Source organism: Nicotiana tabacum, chromosome 24 (genome assembly GCF_000715075.1).
Source record: "Nicotiana tabacum cultivar K326 chromosome 24, ASM71507v2, whole genome shotgun sequence".
NCBI classification, from domain to species: Eukaryota; Viridiplantae; Streptophyta; class Magnoliopsida; order Solanales; family Solanaceae; genus Nicotiana; species Nicotiana tabacum.
Genome location: NC_134103.1, coordinates 95755484 through 95773002, shown reverse-complemented (window position 1 = coordinate 95773002; position 17519 = coordinate 95755484). Strand labels below are relative to the sequence as shown.

The window sequence follows — 17519 nt, the reverse complement described above, 5'->3', positions numbered from 1 at the left end:
GAATTCAATTGAATATGACTTTCCAAAAGTAAGAAGAGGATAAGATTGTATGTAATTGCATGCTCTAATTAATTACACTCAAAAAGTGGCTTTTCAAAATTTCTTTTATATTTTTGTTTCAAATATAAATCTTAAATATACTCCTATTTTGTTACAAGGATGACTTATTAAAACAGTTTCGAATTTGACTAGTTTTCTTCTTTTATTCAAATATTCTGTTCATTAGTAAGATAAAAACGGTTATAATACTAATACTTATATAAACATCCTTTTTTTCTCAAATGAAGATAATACGATAATTTCTTTTCTTATATAAATTAAATTATGAGTTGGTAATTACAGTCCACTACTTAAAATGTGTACTTCTAATAACCACTAAAGTCAAGCAAAAGTTAGAAGCCAATATAACAAACAAACAAACAAAATCCGAACCTTTTGGTCGTTAAGAATATGGTAATCAGTACGGCGGCGTCAACATCATTTCACTCCAACCGTTTTAACCACCATCACCACCGGCGGCGTCGCCCTCTTCCCTTTTTCCGTCAGCCGCTGCCGCCTTTCTCTTTAGCAAAAACTCCCTAATATTCTCCATTCTTTAAAAAAAAAAAAACAATTAAAAAATCCATTCATGGACTCGTAAAAAATTTCTAAATACATTGGCTTCCATCAACCAACAAGGTAATGGCACCAACATTTTTTTCTTCTTTTTTTAACGTACTTATTTTTCCCAAAAAAATATAAAAATTTGATTGATACGATTATATATTGTTAAATAATAATTTGATAAGCAAGACATTAAAAAAACAAGAAAGGCTTTTAAAAAGTAGTAGATTCAGATAGTTTGGGATTTAGACGTTGTTATTATTGTTACAATATAAGATTATTACATATTGTGTACGTAATGCATGGTATTTGAATTTACGTGATTCAGGTGAGATGGATTTGGAAATGGGGCTAACTTCGGCCCCAAATCCAATTTCTAACATGAATTATACCGGCGAGCCATCACCGTCGCCATCGCCACGTGCACCAGCACTCGTGGTGTCACATTCAAGCAAGTCTCTGATACCATCAAATTCAGGGAAGGCATTGGTTGTGTCAAATTCAGGGAAAGCATTACTTTTATCAAATTCAGGGAAAAGGATAGATCCTTCAGGTAAAAAAAAGTATGTGAAGCAGGTGACGGGGCGACACAACGACACGGAGCTACACCTCGCGGCTCAGCGCGGGGACGTGGGGGCGGTGAGGGAGATATTGGAGGAAATTGATGCACAGATGTTGAAAACAATGAGCGGAGCAGAGTTTGATGCAGAGGTGGCGGCGATAAGGGAGGCAATGGTGAATGAGGTAAATGAATTAGGGGAAACGGCATTGTTCACTGCTGCTGAACGGGGATATATTGACGTGGTTAAGGAGTTGCTTCCTTATAGTACAAAGGAGGGGATCACGACCAAGAATCGTTCTGGTTTTGATCCCTTGCATATTGCTGCTAGCCAAGGCCACCAAGGTAATGAACATTTGTTTATGGCTTTGAAGAATTTTCCTTAAAGAGCATTGAATTGCTTGATGTTGTTACTAGGCAAGCGAAAACTGTGTGATCATCTCATCTAAAATCTTCTCTGAGACAATTCTTAGCTCATAATTAGTTTTTGAGGTCAAATTAGGCTCAATGTCCATTTCAGTGACGGTGTTTATATTAGTTGGTTTTTAAGTTTCAATGCATCATTTTTAACATGTAGAGGAGCGTTGGAACAACGGTAAAGTTGTCTCTGTGTGACCTATAGGCTATGGGTTCGAGCAGTGAAAGCAGCCACTAATGTTTGCATTAGATTAGACTGTCTACATCACACCCCTTTGTGTGCGGCCCTTTCTCGAATCCTGCGTGAATGTGGGATGTCTTGTGCACCGGACTGCTCTGCATTATTTTGGCCTGATTGGCATTATCCTAGAAATGATATTTTAGCTCGTATTTTGTCTCTCTGAGTATTTGATCAAGTAGTTGAGAAGGTTGGAGATAGTCCATTGAAGCCTGAGAAGAACCTAACTACTGAAAAATGTATGTGCAGCTATTGTTAAGTTACTATTGGAGCATGAGCCAGAGTTGAGCAAGACAGTTGGCCAATCAAATGCAACTCCTCTTGTATCTGCAGCCACAAAAGGGCATATATCGGTTGTCAATGAATTGCTTTCCAAGGATTCTAGCTTGCTAGAGATACCAAGATCCAATGGCAAAAACGCGTTACATTTGTCTGCCCGCCAAGGCCATGTGAACATTGTTAAAGCATTGCTGGAAAAGGATCCGCAACTGGCAAGAAGAACCGATAAAAAAGGACAGACTGCTTTACACATGGCTGTAAAAGGTGTTAGCAGTGAAGTAGTGAAGTTGCTTCTGCAAGCAGATCCAGCCATTGTAATGCTGCCTGATAAGTTTGGCAACACTGCATTGCATATTGCCACACGGAAAAAGCGTTCAGAGGTAAGCGTTGTTGCTTTGGTGTTTGCATCTTGTTTTCCTTAGCTCTAGAAACAGTAGCGGATTTAGAGTATAGTATATGGGTTCCCGGGAATCCAGTAACTTTTGCATAGACCCTGTATTTATATAAATAAATAAAAATCCACTAAATATCTATAAATATCTAACTGTGAACTCAGTTATATATATCTAACTCTGATTTGAGATTACAACAGGAACTCATAAACTTCAAATCCTGGATTCGCCTCTGTCTGGAAAGTATTGCATTGTGTAGCTTCTTCTGATGGCATAATCTGCTATTTTAATCCATCTTTTTATCAATGCAGATAGTGCACGAGCTTTTGCTGCTCGACGACACAAATGTCAATGCACTGACAAGAGATCATAAAACAGCTCTAGACATAGCCGAAGGGCTTCCTATGTCTGAAGAATCGACAGAACTAAAAGAGTGCTTGACTCGTTATGGTGCTTCGAGAGCCAACGAATTGAATCAGCCTCGCGATGAACTTAGAAAGACTGTGACAGAAATTAAGAAAAATGTACACTCCCAGCTTGAACAAGCGCGAAAGACTAACAAAAACATGACAGGTATTGCAAAGGAACTTCAGAAGCTGCACAGGGAAGGAATTAACAATGCTACCAATTCTGTAACTATTGTAGCTTCTCTTTTTGCAACAGTAGCTTTTGCTGCTATATTCACAGTTCCTGGTGGTGACCTTGACTCTGGGTACGCTGTGGCGTCTAACACCCCATCATTTAAGATCTTCTATATCACAAATGCTCTTGCACTCTTCACATCGTTGGCTGTTGTGGTTGTACAAATCACAGTAGTCAGGGGTGAGACAAAATCTGATATAAGGGTTATTGGGGTGATTAACAAGTTAATGTGGTTGGCCGCGGTTTTCACTACTCTGGCTTTTGTATCTGCCTCTTATGTAGTTATTGGCCGGCGTAATATATGGGCTGCAATTCTTGTTACAGTTTTTGCAGGAATTATCATGGCAGGGGTTTTAGGCGCCATGACTTATTTTGTTGTGAAGTCTAAAAGGACTAGCAAAAACAGGAAGAGGGATAAGTTTGCAAGGACTAGAACCAACTCATGGCATCACTCGGAATTATCCGATTCAGAAATTAATCCAATGTTTGCACTCTGATTCAAGCTAGTGGTTTCAGAGTGTGTTTGTTATCTCAAACAAGATACAAAGAATAGTAATCTGTTGCAGGAAGTGTGTGCTGGAAATACTGAAGCTTCACCTCAGCAGTGTTGTAAATGAATATATCTCTGAAAACTGGCTTGTTTTCTTGCACTTGGGGTGAAATATAATGATAGGTGAAGAGAAGAGAAAGCAATCACAGAAAAATTGATTGTGGCTCTGATTATTCTTGAGTACAAGCACTACTGCAGAAGGTTTTTGTTTGTGTTAGAAGTACATATTATTTGAATTTCTACTAAAGCAAATATGCATTGTCCCGTATTCTTTTTTCATTTCTCATAAAAAAAAATTCGTCGATAAAATTTTGACTTATTCGTTTGTTGGTGTATTTCTTTCCATTTGATCTCAGAGTGTCATCTTTTGTAGGAAAAATGCTGTAAATCTTTTCTTGATTTTTTGATAGAATATGGTAATTGTGGAAAACAGAAAATTGGAAAACTAACTGAATACTAATCCTACAAGAATCTGACAAATTTTCAACAGAAAGAGAAGCACAAGTACTTTAGAAGCTAGAGCCAAAAAAAAAAACTCTCAAAAAAGAAGCTTAAGTACCTTCATCTTGTGTACATGAGAATGTTTTTCCCTTATGATTTAGTAGCACTTAGATAATTTCAAAATAATTCCTCGTAATGCTGCTGGCACAAAAACCATCAAGAATGTGCCATATAAGCTATACAAAGTAAGAAGGTAAAGCTATGTATGAAATGGCCATATGACCTATTCAAAGGACTCCGAGCAACTTGTATAGGACCTATACGAAGGCAGACTCAGAAGAGTAAGCTGGTCCATTACGACACTTGGAGGGGCTGTGTCCATGTCTTTGACTTTATCATGTATGCACTTCGTGTGGGGCCTGGGAACACAGCATGGGATATGTGGCAAGTGATTGCTAGCGGAGCACAGGCTGGAGTTAAGGATGCTGCCTACTGATGGGCGTTTCCGGCATTGCCTGCTTACGGGAATGGGCGTGCACAACGGGTGGTGCGACATAGTCGCAGGTGCACTTGTCAATTAGCGCGGCCAGAGCCATGGGGCCGTCCATGCACTAGGATCTGGGAGGCTTGCCAAGGAGCCATGGGGTGCAACCAGGATCATGGGGCTCATGGGGCATGGCTTGAAAACCACCCATGACATTTGTTTGCTCCATAGCCTGTCCTAGGTACTAGGATGCCTGTACCATCGAACTTTCAGCACTGTTTGTTAACTGGAGAGGAATTTGTAGATTCACCAATAGTCTCCACAAGAGCAAAAACCATTCTTGAAGTGGTGGAAACGATGGCGGTCCCTAATTATTATTTCTCTTTCAAAACTAGCAGAAATCAGCTTCATAGCTGCATGGCAATCAGCGCAAATGCGAAGGTTTTTCACTACACGAATGATAGTGTTTTTATCAGTTGCAATAAGTCCAAAAGCAACAGCCATTTTCTCACTATGGAAAAACAAAGCCTTTTCCTTTTCCTCCTCTTCGACGTCAAAAAATACCTCACTAGTGCTCGCGACATGGCCAGCCTTCTTGAGTCGCCTATAGATTTCATCTATCAGATCATAGATTTCTCTGGCTTGAGGGTGTCTTTTCTCTTGGACACCAAATTCATGTATTACCCCATTAACCTCAATGGAGCTAATCCCTCGCGACTTACCAATGCCTTTTACTTTCATCAATTTTCGGACTTTTGAGACATCTTCCCACCTTCCTGCATTGGCATATATGTTTGACATAATTGCTAGGTAGCCCCCATCCTCAAGGTCAAGTTGGATCAAGTGTTCTATGGCCTTTTCAGCAAGCTCAACATTTCCATGTATCTTGCATGCACCTAGTAAGGCGCCCCAGGCACCCGTATGTGGTTCATATGGCATAGATTGTATCAAATTATATGCCTCGTCTAACAAACCAGCTCGACCAAGGAGATCAACCATACAACCATAATGCTCCAACTTTGGTGTTAAACCAAACTTCTGAGACATACCATAAAAGCATTTCCTTCCCTCATCAACCAACCCTGCATGCACACAAGCACACAGAACCCCCAAAATTGTCGCATCATTTGGCCTTTCAGATTCATCTTTCATACGGTAAAAAAAGTTCAATGCAGTTCTACTCTGCCCGTTCATTGAGGACCCCATGATCATTGCACTCCAAGCTACCACATCACGTTCAGGCATCTTATCAAAGACATATGCAGCACTCTCCAAATCCCCACACTTGCAATACATATCTACCAATGCCGTTCCAATCACAGCATTTAACTCATTATACCTCCTATCAATATATGAGTGCAACCATTTCCCAGTATCCAGAGCTCCAGCTTGTGCACAAGCAGAGAGCAAGCTCGCCAGGGTAACATCATCAGGCGACAAATTCACTCTTTCCATTTGATGGAAGAATCTCATAGCTTCATTAATCCTCCCATCACGTACGAGCCCTCCAATTACTGTATTCCAAGATACCAAATCCCTAAAAGGCATTTCATGGAACAATCTCAAGAGACAATCAAGTTCGCCATTCTTGGCAAGGCAACCTAAAATAGTATTGTACATGAGTAAATCCTTAACAGGCGCTCTATCAAAATACCATTTCGCTAGTTCTAAGTCCCCGGCTTTGACATACCCAAGAATTATGGTATGCCAAATTACAAGATCCTTACACGGTATCTTCTCGAACAAATCCCGAGCTTTTTCCATGTCGTTAAATTTGTTAACATAACAAGATAACATGGCATACCATGTTACCTCATCTTTAACCGGCAATTCCTCAAAAACCTTTTTAGTCATGCTCATGTTCCCCATACCAGTATAAAATTCGATCAAACTAGTACCCACAAAGATATCAAAATGGACTCCAATTTTAAACAACTGGCCATGAAGACTTAGTCCTTTGGCAAACTCCAATAAATCCGAACAAGCGCGAATGACAAAAGGGTATGTGAATTTATCAGGCTGGACACCGTGCGCCCGCATTTGATCAAAATAATAAAGGGTATTTTTCGCGGAATGATTCTGTTGGAAGCCTCTGATGAGGGTATTCCAGACAAAGGAATTTGGCTCGGACATTTGATCGAACAGTTGGGCTGCATATGACATGATTCCAAGAGAAGCGCAATAGGTTATGAAGTTGCCGACGGCGAAACTGCTGTGGTGAAGGCCGGTGCGGAGGAGGTATACATGGAGAGACTTTAGATGATTCAATGTGGTGAGCTTGTGTGAAGACTTTAGCAGAGAGAGGGCGATATCTTTCTGTTGCCATAGCCCATTCCGAGAATCATTCATTGGCGGGACCAAAGGCAGTATTTCAGGCTCTCGCTCTGGACCGTTAGCTGTTAACTCGGTTAATTGCCAAAAATGTTATATTAGCCGAAGCAATTTTTAACTTGAGAGCTACACGGCGCCATATAATATTAAGTAGAAACAACGCTAGATACCCGGCCTGCTATTTAAAAATTAGTCAATACCTACTATCGGTTTAATTTTTTCTAGATACAAATATCACATGTTATCTTAAAATCAAGATTTTTAGTTTAAATTTACAGTACAAAACAAATACTCTACTAGCTAATCCCTAAATAGCAGCCCTAAGAATGGTTGTTTATACATTTCTCCGTTAAATAGGCGTTTGGACATAGATTCCATGTATTTTTTAATATTTGAAATTTGAATGAAGTTTGATTTGAAAGTATAGGGTCATTTTTTGAAAAGGTGAAATATAGAAAATATTTTCCTCTTGAACCAAAAAATAAACATATACAAGCTGTTTACCATGAGATACGCCTCTGTACCAAATAAGTTGGTATTGTTTATATAGATCCTTACTAACCATAGATTGCAGGAAATTTTTTTTTTTTTTTTTTCATTTGGTTTAAAGTGACATGCCCTGTAATAGGGCCAGAAATGCACATTCTAACATTGAGAAAGAAAATAAGAAAGGGCAGAGCACAGCATAGTGGAAAGAGGCATCAAATGCCAATTTTTATTCCCTCAGGACCTTATTCTTTAAATGAAATAACAATATTAATTGATTGCGAGTACAAAACTGTTTTTATACACTTAATACGAGCAGTGGCGGAGCTACAAGCACTCAAGGGTTGTCCCCTTCGTCGGAAAATTACATTGTATAACTAGGTAATTTTAAAAAAATATGTATATATACTATGTATTGACATGCCTTGACTTCTTGGTGAGTTTATTTCTTTATATTTTGATTTTTGACCCCCCTTGATGAAAATCCTGGCTCCGCCACTGAATACGAGACCAAAAAATCAATAATGACAGCCCTCTTTTTCACAAAGCTAGAAGTGATTGATGTATACTGGGCTTAATTACAGGTTTTCAACTTTCCAGATCAACAAAATAGATCCATCTTTGTGAAAACAAATCTCTACAAGTAATTTATATCTGAGAGGGGCATTTTCCAAAAGTTCCATGCATTAAAATCTTCCTGCACACAGAATGAAAATCCAGAGCAATGTAACAAAGATGCCTATTTAGTAAACAACAAATTTAGTCAAATCTCCAAGATAATCAGTAAATGAAAAGGTGGTTCGCAATGGAAAATGGAAAAAGAAAAAGATTAACTATACACGTAAATTGTGTTCTTTCTAACTTGATTTTATAGGTGTTAAAACAATGTAGAAAATGCAGAAATATATGTGTAACTAATAAAAGGTCTGAATGAATGGCCTTGGAGCAACCGTAAAGTTATTTTCGTGTGACCTATATGTCATGGGTTCGTGCCGTGGAAACAACCACTAATACTTGCATTAAAGTAGACTGTCTACATCACACTCCTTGGGGTGCGGCCCTTCCTCGGACGCTGCATGAATGCGAGATACTTTGTGCAGTGGGCTGCCCTTTAATAAAAGGTCTGAGTGCCATGCATTCATTGCAACGTCGGACTATGTTAAGTATCAACAATAACAACAACAACAACAATCCAGTATAATCCCACAAATGGGGTCTGGGAAGGGTAGTGTGTATGCAGACCTTACCCCTCCCCTGGTGGGGTAGAGAGGTTGTTAGCGATAGACGGACTATGTTAAGTATGTCAGCAGCAAATTTATTGGATGGCTTAACTCTATTTATTATTAGAGCATGAATCTTAACTCAAACAGCATTGCAATCGCACAGCTAAATTGTATCAATTATCTTGTCTTTTTAACACTAGAATTACATGCAAACTAACAAGGACGATATAACAAGAACAGAGTGAATATTTTCTTACCTGCTCAACCTTGGATGTCGGTGGGAACATGTCATCAACAAGACTGTGCAATGAAGTATAGGATTTCACATCAATTTGATGATTAATTGATACCTCCCCCTGTAAAGTCCACTTCAACATGTTAGGCAAACAGTGTAGACTAAATCGATAAATCTTGTAGTCGACAGAAAAGCATATGGCGGGGATTACCAACCTTTGGGTTGATTATAAAAATTTTGCCTTTGGGAATCCCAATTTTTCTGTAACTGAATTCATCAGTGTCCCTATTCCCAAAGCCTGCATAAAATGGATTGTAATCTTGTGGGAAAAGTGCTTTGATATCCTGAAAAGCACAAAACAAAATTAGAAAGGGCAACCGCTGGAAGATTCAAAAGAATTGGAGTCCACCTGAAGAAGTGTCAGCTTGAGGTGCATACCTCTAAACAGGCTATCTTGAATTCATGAGGAGCTCTTCTTATAACTGTCACGACGAAAAGAGAAGGAGTAGTAAATTAAATCAGTTTAAACGTGTTCCTTCTTAAAGTAGGAAAGTGGTTCCCTTCAACATGCACTCAAACTCAATTTTGAAAACCATGACATGGTACCAAATAGAGTGATAAGCAGAAAAACAGATGAGCCTATGTTGGAGCTAATTATTGCTCACAAGCATTCTTTTATGCTCAAAACATGTACTCAAAATATTCATTATCTTACCAGAAAATACACCTAAAATATGCTTAGTATGTAGGAGTAGTAAATTTTCAAGAGAGTATATGTTAGATAACTACAAGTACAGAGAGAAAGCAACTTAACTCCAACAAAGCTCCTCTTTAATTTAGGTACATATCTGGGTATGGGTGTGTTCTTAATGGCTATTTTACTGCTAATGGCAGGCTGAAGAAGGTAGGGAAATGGATGTAAAAGTCAGAGTGTGGAGAAGAAGGCAAAAAGTTTTAAGGGGTTCACGCACTCAAATTTGAGTGAAATACATGCACCTCGCCATATCAGCACGACTGTGCATGAGATACATTTATGCCAAGAAAATGTGTTTATCTGGTCATTGGGTAAGTTGGAGTGTCAAACTGACAATTGAGGCAAACTTTATAGGCTTGGTTTATGTATTTTGCCCTTTTTCTTTTTGTGGCAAAGCAACATATATGCTTTTTTTAAGCATATGTGCTGTTCAAAATGTAATTGTCTGCAGCAAAAGTCAGTAAATTATACCGTAAAGAAAGCCAAAGATTTTGAAATACATTCATCAGAGCCAAACATCAAGAAACATGTTCAACTCTTATGCACTGATCAAGCACTTTGATTCAGACTACAAACATGAGGAGACATTAGAAGAACGCGGCCTACCTTCTCTGTACAACGATGGAAATAAACCGTCAGGAGAAATCACAACAGGTCCATTGGGTAGGGTCTTTCCGTCCTACAAAGCATTTAACATTTACAGTCAGAGAGATCCATTGGACAATCAAACCCCCAAAGAAATGACAAGATGAACAGAGGTCACATCCAAGAAACTCAAGGTGGCATATAGCTGAACGACAAGTACCAGGAGCAAAATGATTCTCTATGCCTCTCCTTTTCCTCCGAGAAAAAAAGAAACACACACACACAGGGAGAGAACAATGAATAGTAGGAGAAAAAGTATAAGCGACGTAAAAGAAAAGGCCAAGTTGTGAGAGATACGGGTCAAGCTAATGCACTGTGAGACCAACTAGATATTTGAAAATGTGTTAAGGGGAAAATTCAATTAACTGTTTCCCTGGGAATCTGGGGGAAATGTCACTATAACTCAGAAGCCTAGAACTGGTGTGGCTGATGTCTCATGAATGCATATACTAGTACCTGTTTGAGATTAAACAGGAAATTCTTGGTCAGATATGCTTGAACAATTGCACGCGCACTGAGAAAGAGAAGCTCATACCCATTTTCCTGCGATTAAGAAGCTAATGCATATCAAGATAAGTATCCATGAGAAACTATTAAGGAAATCGGGTCAATATAAGTGAAAATAGAAGCGGAAGGTCATAAATGTTGAGCCTCATTTGTGTCAGCCACTCATGATAATCCATTTAAGCACAATAAGAAAATGGAAGAATATAAAAGCGGAGAAGGTAACAAATAACAATATTAGAAGAATCATACTTAGACATATGTTGATGATTGGTTTTCAAAAAGATGACATAAAACAGATTCCACCACAATTCACTCTGAATTTCAGAGAGGAATTCCCAAGAACTGCTAATTTTCTCGAGGAATGGCATCTCATAGAGGCATACTGCATGGGACTTGTTACATATTATAAAAATGTAGTTTTAGAAAGGCAGAGACAGCGGTTATCATAATATGGTGGTGTTGATGAATAGTAAGCTGGTTCCTAATGGAACAGTTATCACAGCCGAAATTAAGGAAGCTCATCTCCCAGTAAGTAAAAGCAAATTCACTACTTTTGCATAATAAAGAACTTTTTCTGAAAACCAGATTCTTAGTCCATGAATAAATCCAAAAACCAGATTCTTAGTCCTCAAATAAGGCCACATTCAACTTCGGCATACAATTATATCTACTTGGAAAGTAAGCAATTTGGAAAATATATTGATAAATACATAAGTGTGCATGTATGTGTATACATACACATATATATATATATGCATGTATGTAGACACAGTGGCGGAGCCACATGCACTCAAGGGGTGTCAACCGACACCCCTTCGTCGTAAAATTATATTGTGTAGGTAAATATAAAAAAAATATGTATATATACTATGTATTGATACCCCTTGACTTCTTGGTGAGTTTATTTATTTATATTTTGACCCCCCTTAATGAAAATCCTAGCTCCGCCATTGCATAGACAGACACACACAAGTACATATACTGGTTTACAGAAATAATGGACTATATGGATGCGAAATCTCAAATGTGGATCAGACAAAGAAGTACCTTGATTGCCGAGAAAAGTCTGGCAGTTCCAAAATGTGTCCAGTCCTTCCCAACCAAAGGCATAAACTGACCAAGAACATCAGACCTGGACATGAAACATGTACCTCAAAGGTATGTTATCATAGATATCCACATCCATAGTCAAATTTGACAGAAACACGGTATTTGGATTATCATTTTTACTTCTAAAGAAAGAATGACCACTAAGCATAAATTTCTCACATAATAGTCAGATAAAGCTTAAAGCAGTGCATTCCTCAATAGGAACTCCCACAAATAATCTGCTCGCTATACAATTCAACTACAGATGCATAAAAATCGATGGTAGTTAAGTTCTACTTATTTCGGATAATTTTACAGCATCTAACTTTGTCAGACTTTATTGATAGGCTCATAAACTTAAGGTTATAGCTATTCTTGGGTAGTTCAGCTAATGATAGGCTGATTCTTAGGGGTTGTTTGGTTTAGGGACAAGTTATAAAGGGATTATTAATGCAGTGATTAGTACTACAGTAATGTAAGGATTACTAATGCATGGATTAGTAATGTAGGGATTGAACAATGCATGGATTATTTCTTATTGAGTGTTTACTGTTTAGTTTGATATCCATTATTACATATTAGTTTACAATGTATAATTAAAACATTGTTTACTTTTCAAACAAGATATACATTTTATTACTATTATGAGGGTTACTTCTGTCATTTTAGCATTTTAGTGCAAGTATTAATAATAACGAAATCTTATTCCACATTTTATTCCGCATAAAATAATACATAGCTTCCTGCACAACTTATGCAAGTATTATCTATGAGGATAACAAAAAAGAGTAATCAAACGTTGTATTAAGTAATGCTGATTTCTATGCGGCGATTAAATCTCCTCAAATCCCGACCAAAACATTGTATAAATTTATGTTGATTTATATGTGGAGATTATATCTCCTAAATCCAAACCAAATGCCCCCTTAGGATTATAATCTGCATTAAGCAATAATATTCAACCACAGTCAGATGTTCAGCTAATCTAGTAAATTAGACAATGCACAATCCATATGCTGTCTGAAAAAGCAGAACAAGAATCAACTCCATTGTTACTTATGCCACAGTTCAAAAAAATAAAAATAACCAACCCCATCCCGATTATGTGATGGAACTCCTATTTTTATATATTAAATCTTTAATGAATTCAGAGGGCTTATAAGTTCAAGTATGCAAAAGACAATCTCCTAGATAGCATGTAAAAGCTACGAATCTTGAAGGTTAAAATTTTAGTGCAAAATCTTACTTGGTAATAGTCCCATCGACATCAGAAATTACTATTTGTGCATTCCACTTCCACAAATATAGGTGGGATTCAACCTGTTTTAGAAAGTTGCTTGAGCATCGAAAATAAGAAAGCAAAAAATACAGTAGACCACAGTATAAGAACTAAATATTTTGAGTGCAAGAAAGACGACAAACCTTTTGCTCTCCTAGGACTCGGGTCAAGAAAATGAAGGTTACCATATTCTGCCCCTCCTTCAGGTTCAAAGATGTGATTTGACCGGAAGTGGGAATATTTGTTCTCACAAATTGCTCCTGAGGAGATTGCTTGCCTCCTTGGGTGATATTTGTTTGTTCTATAGACTGGTACATTGGGCTAGATTCAGAATCAACAAAGACCTCTTCATTTGATGAATTATAGTTACTGTCCTCAAGTGTCTTAACCCTTCTAAATGGATTTGGCCAGAGAGTCCATTGTCGTCCAGAAGCAACCGAAGTGATCCCACTATCATCCTCTCCCGATTTTGAGGTCTCCTCCCGTTCCACAGGTATGACATCATCACATTCAGCAGGCAATTCCATATCACATTCGGCCATGCCAAGAATGATAGGAGTAGCTCTATCCCACGAAAAATAGTTTCCTCGAATTCTGACAACTAAATTCTCGTTCTTGATTATGGATGCTGAAGAACTTCTGAATTCATCCTCAGATATGCGATTTGCATCAAAGGCTTCTCTTGCAGCACTAGAACCCATTCCAGCATAAAGCAAGTTGCCACAAAGAGATATCTCTACTCCTGTAGCTATTACTATAAGAGAGTGAAATTAATGAGAAGTTGCAATAAATCAAAGACTAAATGTGAAGCTATAATTGTAATTAACAACAAGAGGAACACCCTACTTGTGTTTGAATCAGCTTTTGTACCTTTGAGAAAAGCTTCTATAAGACGCTTCACATTTTCACATTGAGAACATTCATCTGGTTCTTGCTGGTCACTTTTTATTTTTTCAGCTGCTAAAGATACATCATTCTGTTCCTCTAGGTGTTTATCACTAACAGCACGATGGTCTATTGAGCCGTCAGAACCATTACAATCAATCTCTGACTCACATTTCTGAAGGGTGTTACATTGAAGCTTTAAATCTGGTGAAGGAGAACTGCAGGGACGGTCAGTACTAGGATTTAACAAATCGTCAACCCCTTCCGGAATCTTCACTGGAGAAACCTTATCCTTCTTGTTGCCACATGATGTAACCTCCACATGGCCATTTTCCTGGTTCTTCACATCCAAATTTACTCTAAATTGACCGTCTACTTCAGAAACATTTAACTGGTGCTCAACCGTATTGCTCTCGTTCTTCACACTGCAAGCATCTGCAGGAGCATCGTTTGGTGTCTCCTGATCACTCGAATAATCATCAGCCCATGTAGCTTCACCTGTGATGAACTCTGAGTTACCATCAAATAAATCTGTCCCCTGACCAGGGCCTAGATTAAACCTAGGCGTGTCTAATTTGACATCTTCCACATTCCTTTCCGATGATGAGATTGGTGCTGTCAATATATGGCCATCCACACTCACCATAACAACTTCAGAACTGGAGTCATGTGATTCTAACACCTCCTCTACATTATCCAAATTCTCATATCTCCTGGAACCAAATTCCGCTAGCTCATTACCCAATGTCACACCTTCATCTCGCGATGGTAAATCAGCTTCATTAGAGTCACTATTATCATGTGTGGACAGAGCACCATCCTTTATAATATCTTTGTTGTTAACATTATCCCCTTTTTGACTACCAGATTCCTTTGAATCCCCATTTGTTTCGCTCTCATTATCAGCGGTAACCTCTCTGATAAAATATGCTTCACCAGAATTATCAAGATACATGTGAAAACCAGCTTCTACACCGTTAACTTCAATTCGGACAACTTTTTCTGCCCCTTTAAGGACACCTTGAAATTTACCGAATCGAACATGCCAAGGTGTGCTCCTAAAAGTTCCATCCTGCTGCTTCACAACAATTATGTCAACTGCTCCACCAAAAGGATGAAATGGGGTGGCAACTGAGTACACACCTTGTGTTATAAAGCTGCTAACTTTACCAACAACATTCATTTTCTCCACCCCCCTAATGACTTTCACCCCAGATACTAAATAGTTGAAAACTCAAAAGAAACTTAGGATATATTACAATGTAGTCGGACCAATTAATATTGATCCCAGAATCCACGTGACAAACATAACTTCCAAGCTTAACAAGAACATCTGCATGCAACATATAGAAGCAAAATAATGTGTGATCATATAAATATGTTACCGCAAATTACATGTTTAAGGTCATCTAACATCTATAAGCTTCAAAATACAAAACACAAATGAGAATTCCTTCGATAGAAATGCATGGGAACAAAGGATTCATGAAAATATAATAGACTTACAGATTGAAAATTGTCAATGTGACAAAAATGTACCCCAGAAAATCTTCAAACTTCAATTATAGGTGGATCAATTCGACATTGATCTCAGCGCTGAAGAGGGGTTGGAGAGAGAAATAAAAACGATAACCGAAAATTCTCTCTTGATTTTTTGTTTTTCTTATTTTCGTACATATATATAAGTCGATACCTAGACTATTATGACGGTGTCTTAATTTATCTCTTTGAAAAGTAGCAGACTATTTTGTAAAGTTTTTCTTATGGTTTTTGTGATATCTATTGGGTGTTGTGACGATACACATATAAATGTCACGTCAAAGATTTTCAGCAAAAGCTTTGAAGTTTGTACTGATGATGAGAATTGAATGAATTTTTGGAAAACCAACCAAGAGTCATAAATTCCTACTTACCAACAAAAATAGAGAATCACAATTCCAAATTCAGAAGGGGAGCCCTATAACAAGCCAATCATGACATAAATCAATAAAACATGTTACGGCGTGCAGCCCGATCCCATCAATATCCTCACCATCAAGCCTTCGGCCTCACTCAATCTTCAATCTCTCCAGTCTTTCGGGCTCACAATGTCATAAAAAATCAGCCCGAAATGATAATGTGATGTATCAATAAATGGTAACAGAGACTAAGATATGATATGTAAATGAATACGTATGACTGAGTATGTAATTGCAATGAAAGCAAATAACTCAACAGCACAAATGATCATAGTGGGTCCCAACATGATAAGTATATAGCCTAGACATGGTTTCTAACATAGATCACAGCTCAATTACTCTAGCACGTAGAGATTTCATAGATACAAATAAGATTAGGTAACTACACAGTATCACAGAAATAACCGAGTCACAATTCACACGGTGCACGCCCACACACCCGTCACCTAGCATGTGTGTCACATTTCACTCAAATCCGACTCCAAATTGATGTTCAAAACTCGAAAATTCACTTTATGAAACTTTAGGTTAAAACCCCCAATTTCTATTTATCATTCATAATCCAATTACCAAAAACAAAAATAGAATCACGAAATATAATTAAAACCAAGTATAGAACACTTACCCCAATCCTTGAGATGAAATTTGCTTCAAAAACCGTTTTAATCCGAGTCCCACGTTTCAAAATATGATGAAAGAACAAAAAACCTCGATATATAGTTCTGCCCAGCAAATTCCATATTTTCGGACAAGTGGTCGCATCTGCGACCTTCGCTTTTGCGGAAAAAGGCTAGCATTTGCGAGAAAAACCTCGACCCTCCAATGGTCACTTCTTCGATGCTCAGAACAACATATGCGGTCGCGCTTCTGCGCAAATTCCTCTACATTTGCTGACTCCTGCCCAGCAGTGCATTCTCGCTTCTACGCGCCTGGCTTGCTTCTGCGGCCATTGCACCTGCGCAAAACCAGTCGCAGGTGCGGAACACCAGAACTAGCAGCTTAGCAACAATTCAATATGCGATGAAATGATCTAAACCTTGTCCGAAACTCACCCGAGCCCCTCAGGACCCCGTCCGAATATACCAATAAGTCCCGTAACATAATACAGACCTACTCGAGGCCTCAAATCACACATAACAACATCGAAATGATGAATCGCACCTCGAATCGAACTTAATAAACTTTGAACTTTTAAACTTCCAAAACTCGTGCCGAAACATAATAAATCAACTCGGAATGAACCCAAATCTTGCACACAAGTCCCAAATGACATAACGAAATTATTTCAATTTTCGGAACTACAATTCGAATCTGATATCATCAAAATCAACTCTCGGTCAAACTTATGAACTTTCCAAACCTTCAAATTTTTAACTTTCGCCAATTAGCGTCGAATCCTTCTAGAAATATCCAAATGCAACTCCGGGCATACGCCCAAGTCCAAAATCATCATCCGGACCTAACGGAGCCCTCAAAACTTCGTTTCGGGGTCAAATTCATAAAAGTCAAATTTGGTCAACTC

General features: G+C 38.2%; 3 protein-coding genes across 5 annotated transcripts; 1 reads left to right on the top strand and 2 right to left on the bottom strand.

Annotated features, from left to right (window-relative positions):
* Positions 1-439: 439 nt before the first annotated feature.
* LOC107825892 (ankyrin repeat-containing protein ITN1-like) lies at positions 440-7138 on the top strand. Its single transcript, XM_016652811.2, has 4 exons — positions 440-678; positions 932-1507; positions 2067-2476; positions 2800-7138. The coding sequence occupies exons 2-4, from the start codon at positions 937-939 to the stop codon at positions 3625-3627; spliced, it is 1809 nt and encodes a 602-aa protein (XP_016508297.1). The 5' UTR covers positions 440-678; positions 932-936; the 3' UTR covers positions 3628-7138.
* On the bottom strand, positions 4912-6954 carry LOC107825888 (pentatricopeptide repeat-containing protein At2g29760, chloroplastic-like). Its single transcript, XM_016652808.2, has one exon. It carries the CDS (start codon positions 6952-6954, stop codon positions 4912-4914), a length of 2043 nt encoding a protein of 680 aa, XP_016508294.1.
* A 486-nt stretch (positions 7139-7624) lies between the features above and the next one.
* On the bottom strand, positions 7625-15780 carry LOC107825887 (phosphatidate phosphatase PAH1-like). 3 transcript variants are annotated; one of them, XM_016652806.2, is made up of 11 exons: positions 15546-15775; positions 14025-15372; positions 13298-13902; positions 13122-13195; positions 11834-11918; positions 10736-10822; positions 10241-10313; positions 9319-9362; positions 9096-9224; positions 8903-9001; positions 7625-8119 (listed from the first exon to the last, which is right to left on the bottom strand). In XM_016652806.2, exons 2-11 carry the CDS (start codon positions 15220-15222, stop codon positions 8060-8062), a joined length of 2454 nt encoding a protein of 817 aa, XP_016508292.1. In that variant the 5' UTR covers positions 15223-15372; positions 15546-15775; the 3' UTR covers positions 7625-8059. The 3 variants fall into 3 exon arrangements, 2 of the variants coding, with proteins under 2 accessions (XP_016508292.1, XP_016508291.1); XM_016652805.2 differs by having other exon boundaries at positions 13298-13908; positions 15546-15773; XR_012706858.1 differs by lacking the exons at positions 7625-8119; positions 8903-9001; positions 9096-9224 and having other exon boundaries at positions 10736-10836; positions 13298-13908; positions 15546-15780.
* Between the last annotated feature and the right edge of the window lie 1739 nt (positions 15781-17519).

Coding starts and splice junctions, on each gene's coding strand:
- LOC107825887 (XM_016652805.2), bottom strand. CDS start 15,222: ATGAATGTTGTTGGTAAAGTTAGCAGCTTTATAACACAAGGTGTGTAC. Junction 10,314..10,735: donor TCCTGTTTAATCTCAAACAG/GTACTAGTATAT, acceptor AATGCTTTGTAG/GACGGAAAGACCCTACCCAA. Junction 9,363..10,240: donor TCCATCGTTGTACAGAGAAG/GTAGGCCGCGTT, acceptor TCGTCGTGACAG/TTATAAGAAGAGCTCCTCAT.
- LOC107825892 (XM_016652811.2), top strand. CDS start 937: ATGGATTTGGAAATGGGGCTAACTTCGGCCCCAAATCCAATTTCTAAC. Junction 1,508..2,066: donor TGCTAGCCAAGGCCACCAAG/GTAATGAACATT, acceptor ATGTATGTGCAG/CTATTGTTAAGTTACTATTG. Junction 2,477..2,799: donor CACGGAAAAAGCGTTCAGAG/GTAAGCGTTGTT, acceptor TTATCAATGCAG/ATAGTGCACGAGCTTTTGCT.
- LOC107825888 (XM_016652808.2), bottom strand. CDS start 6,954: ATGAATGATTCTCGGAATGGGCTATGGCAACAGAAAGATATCGCCCTC.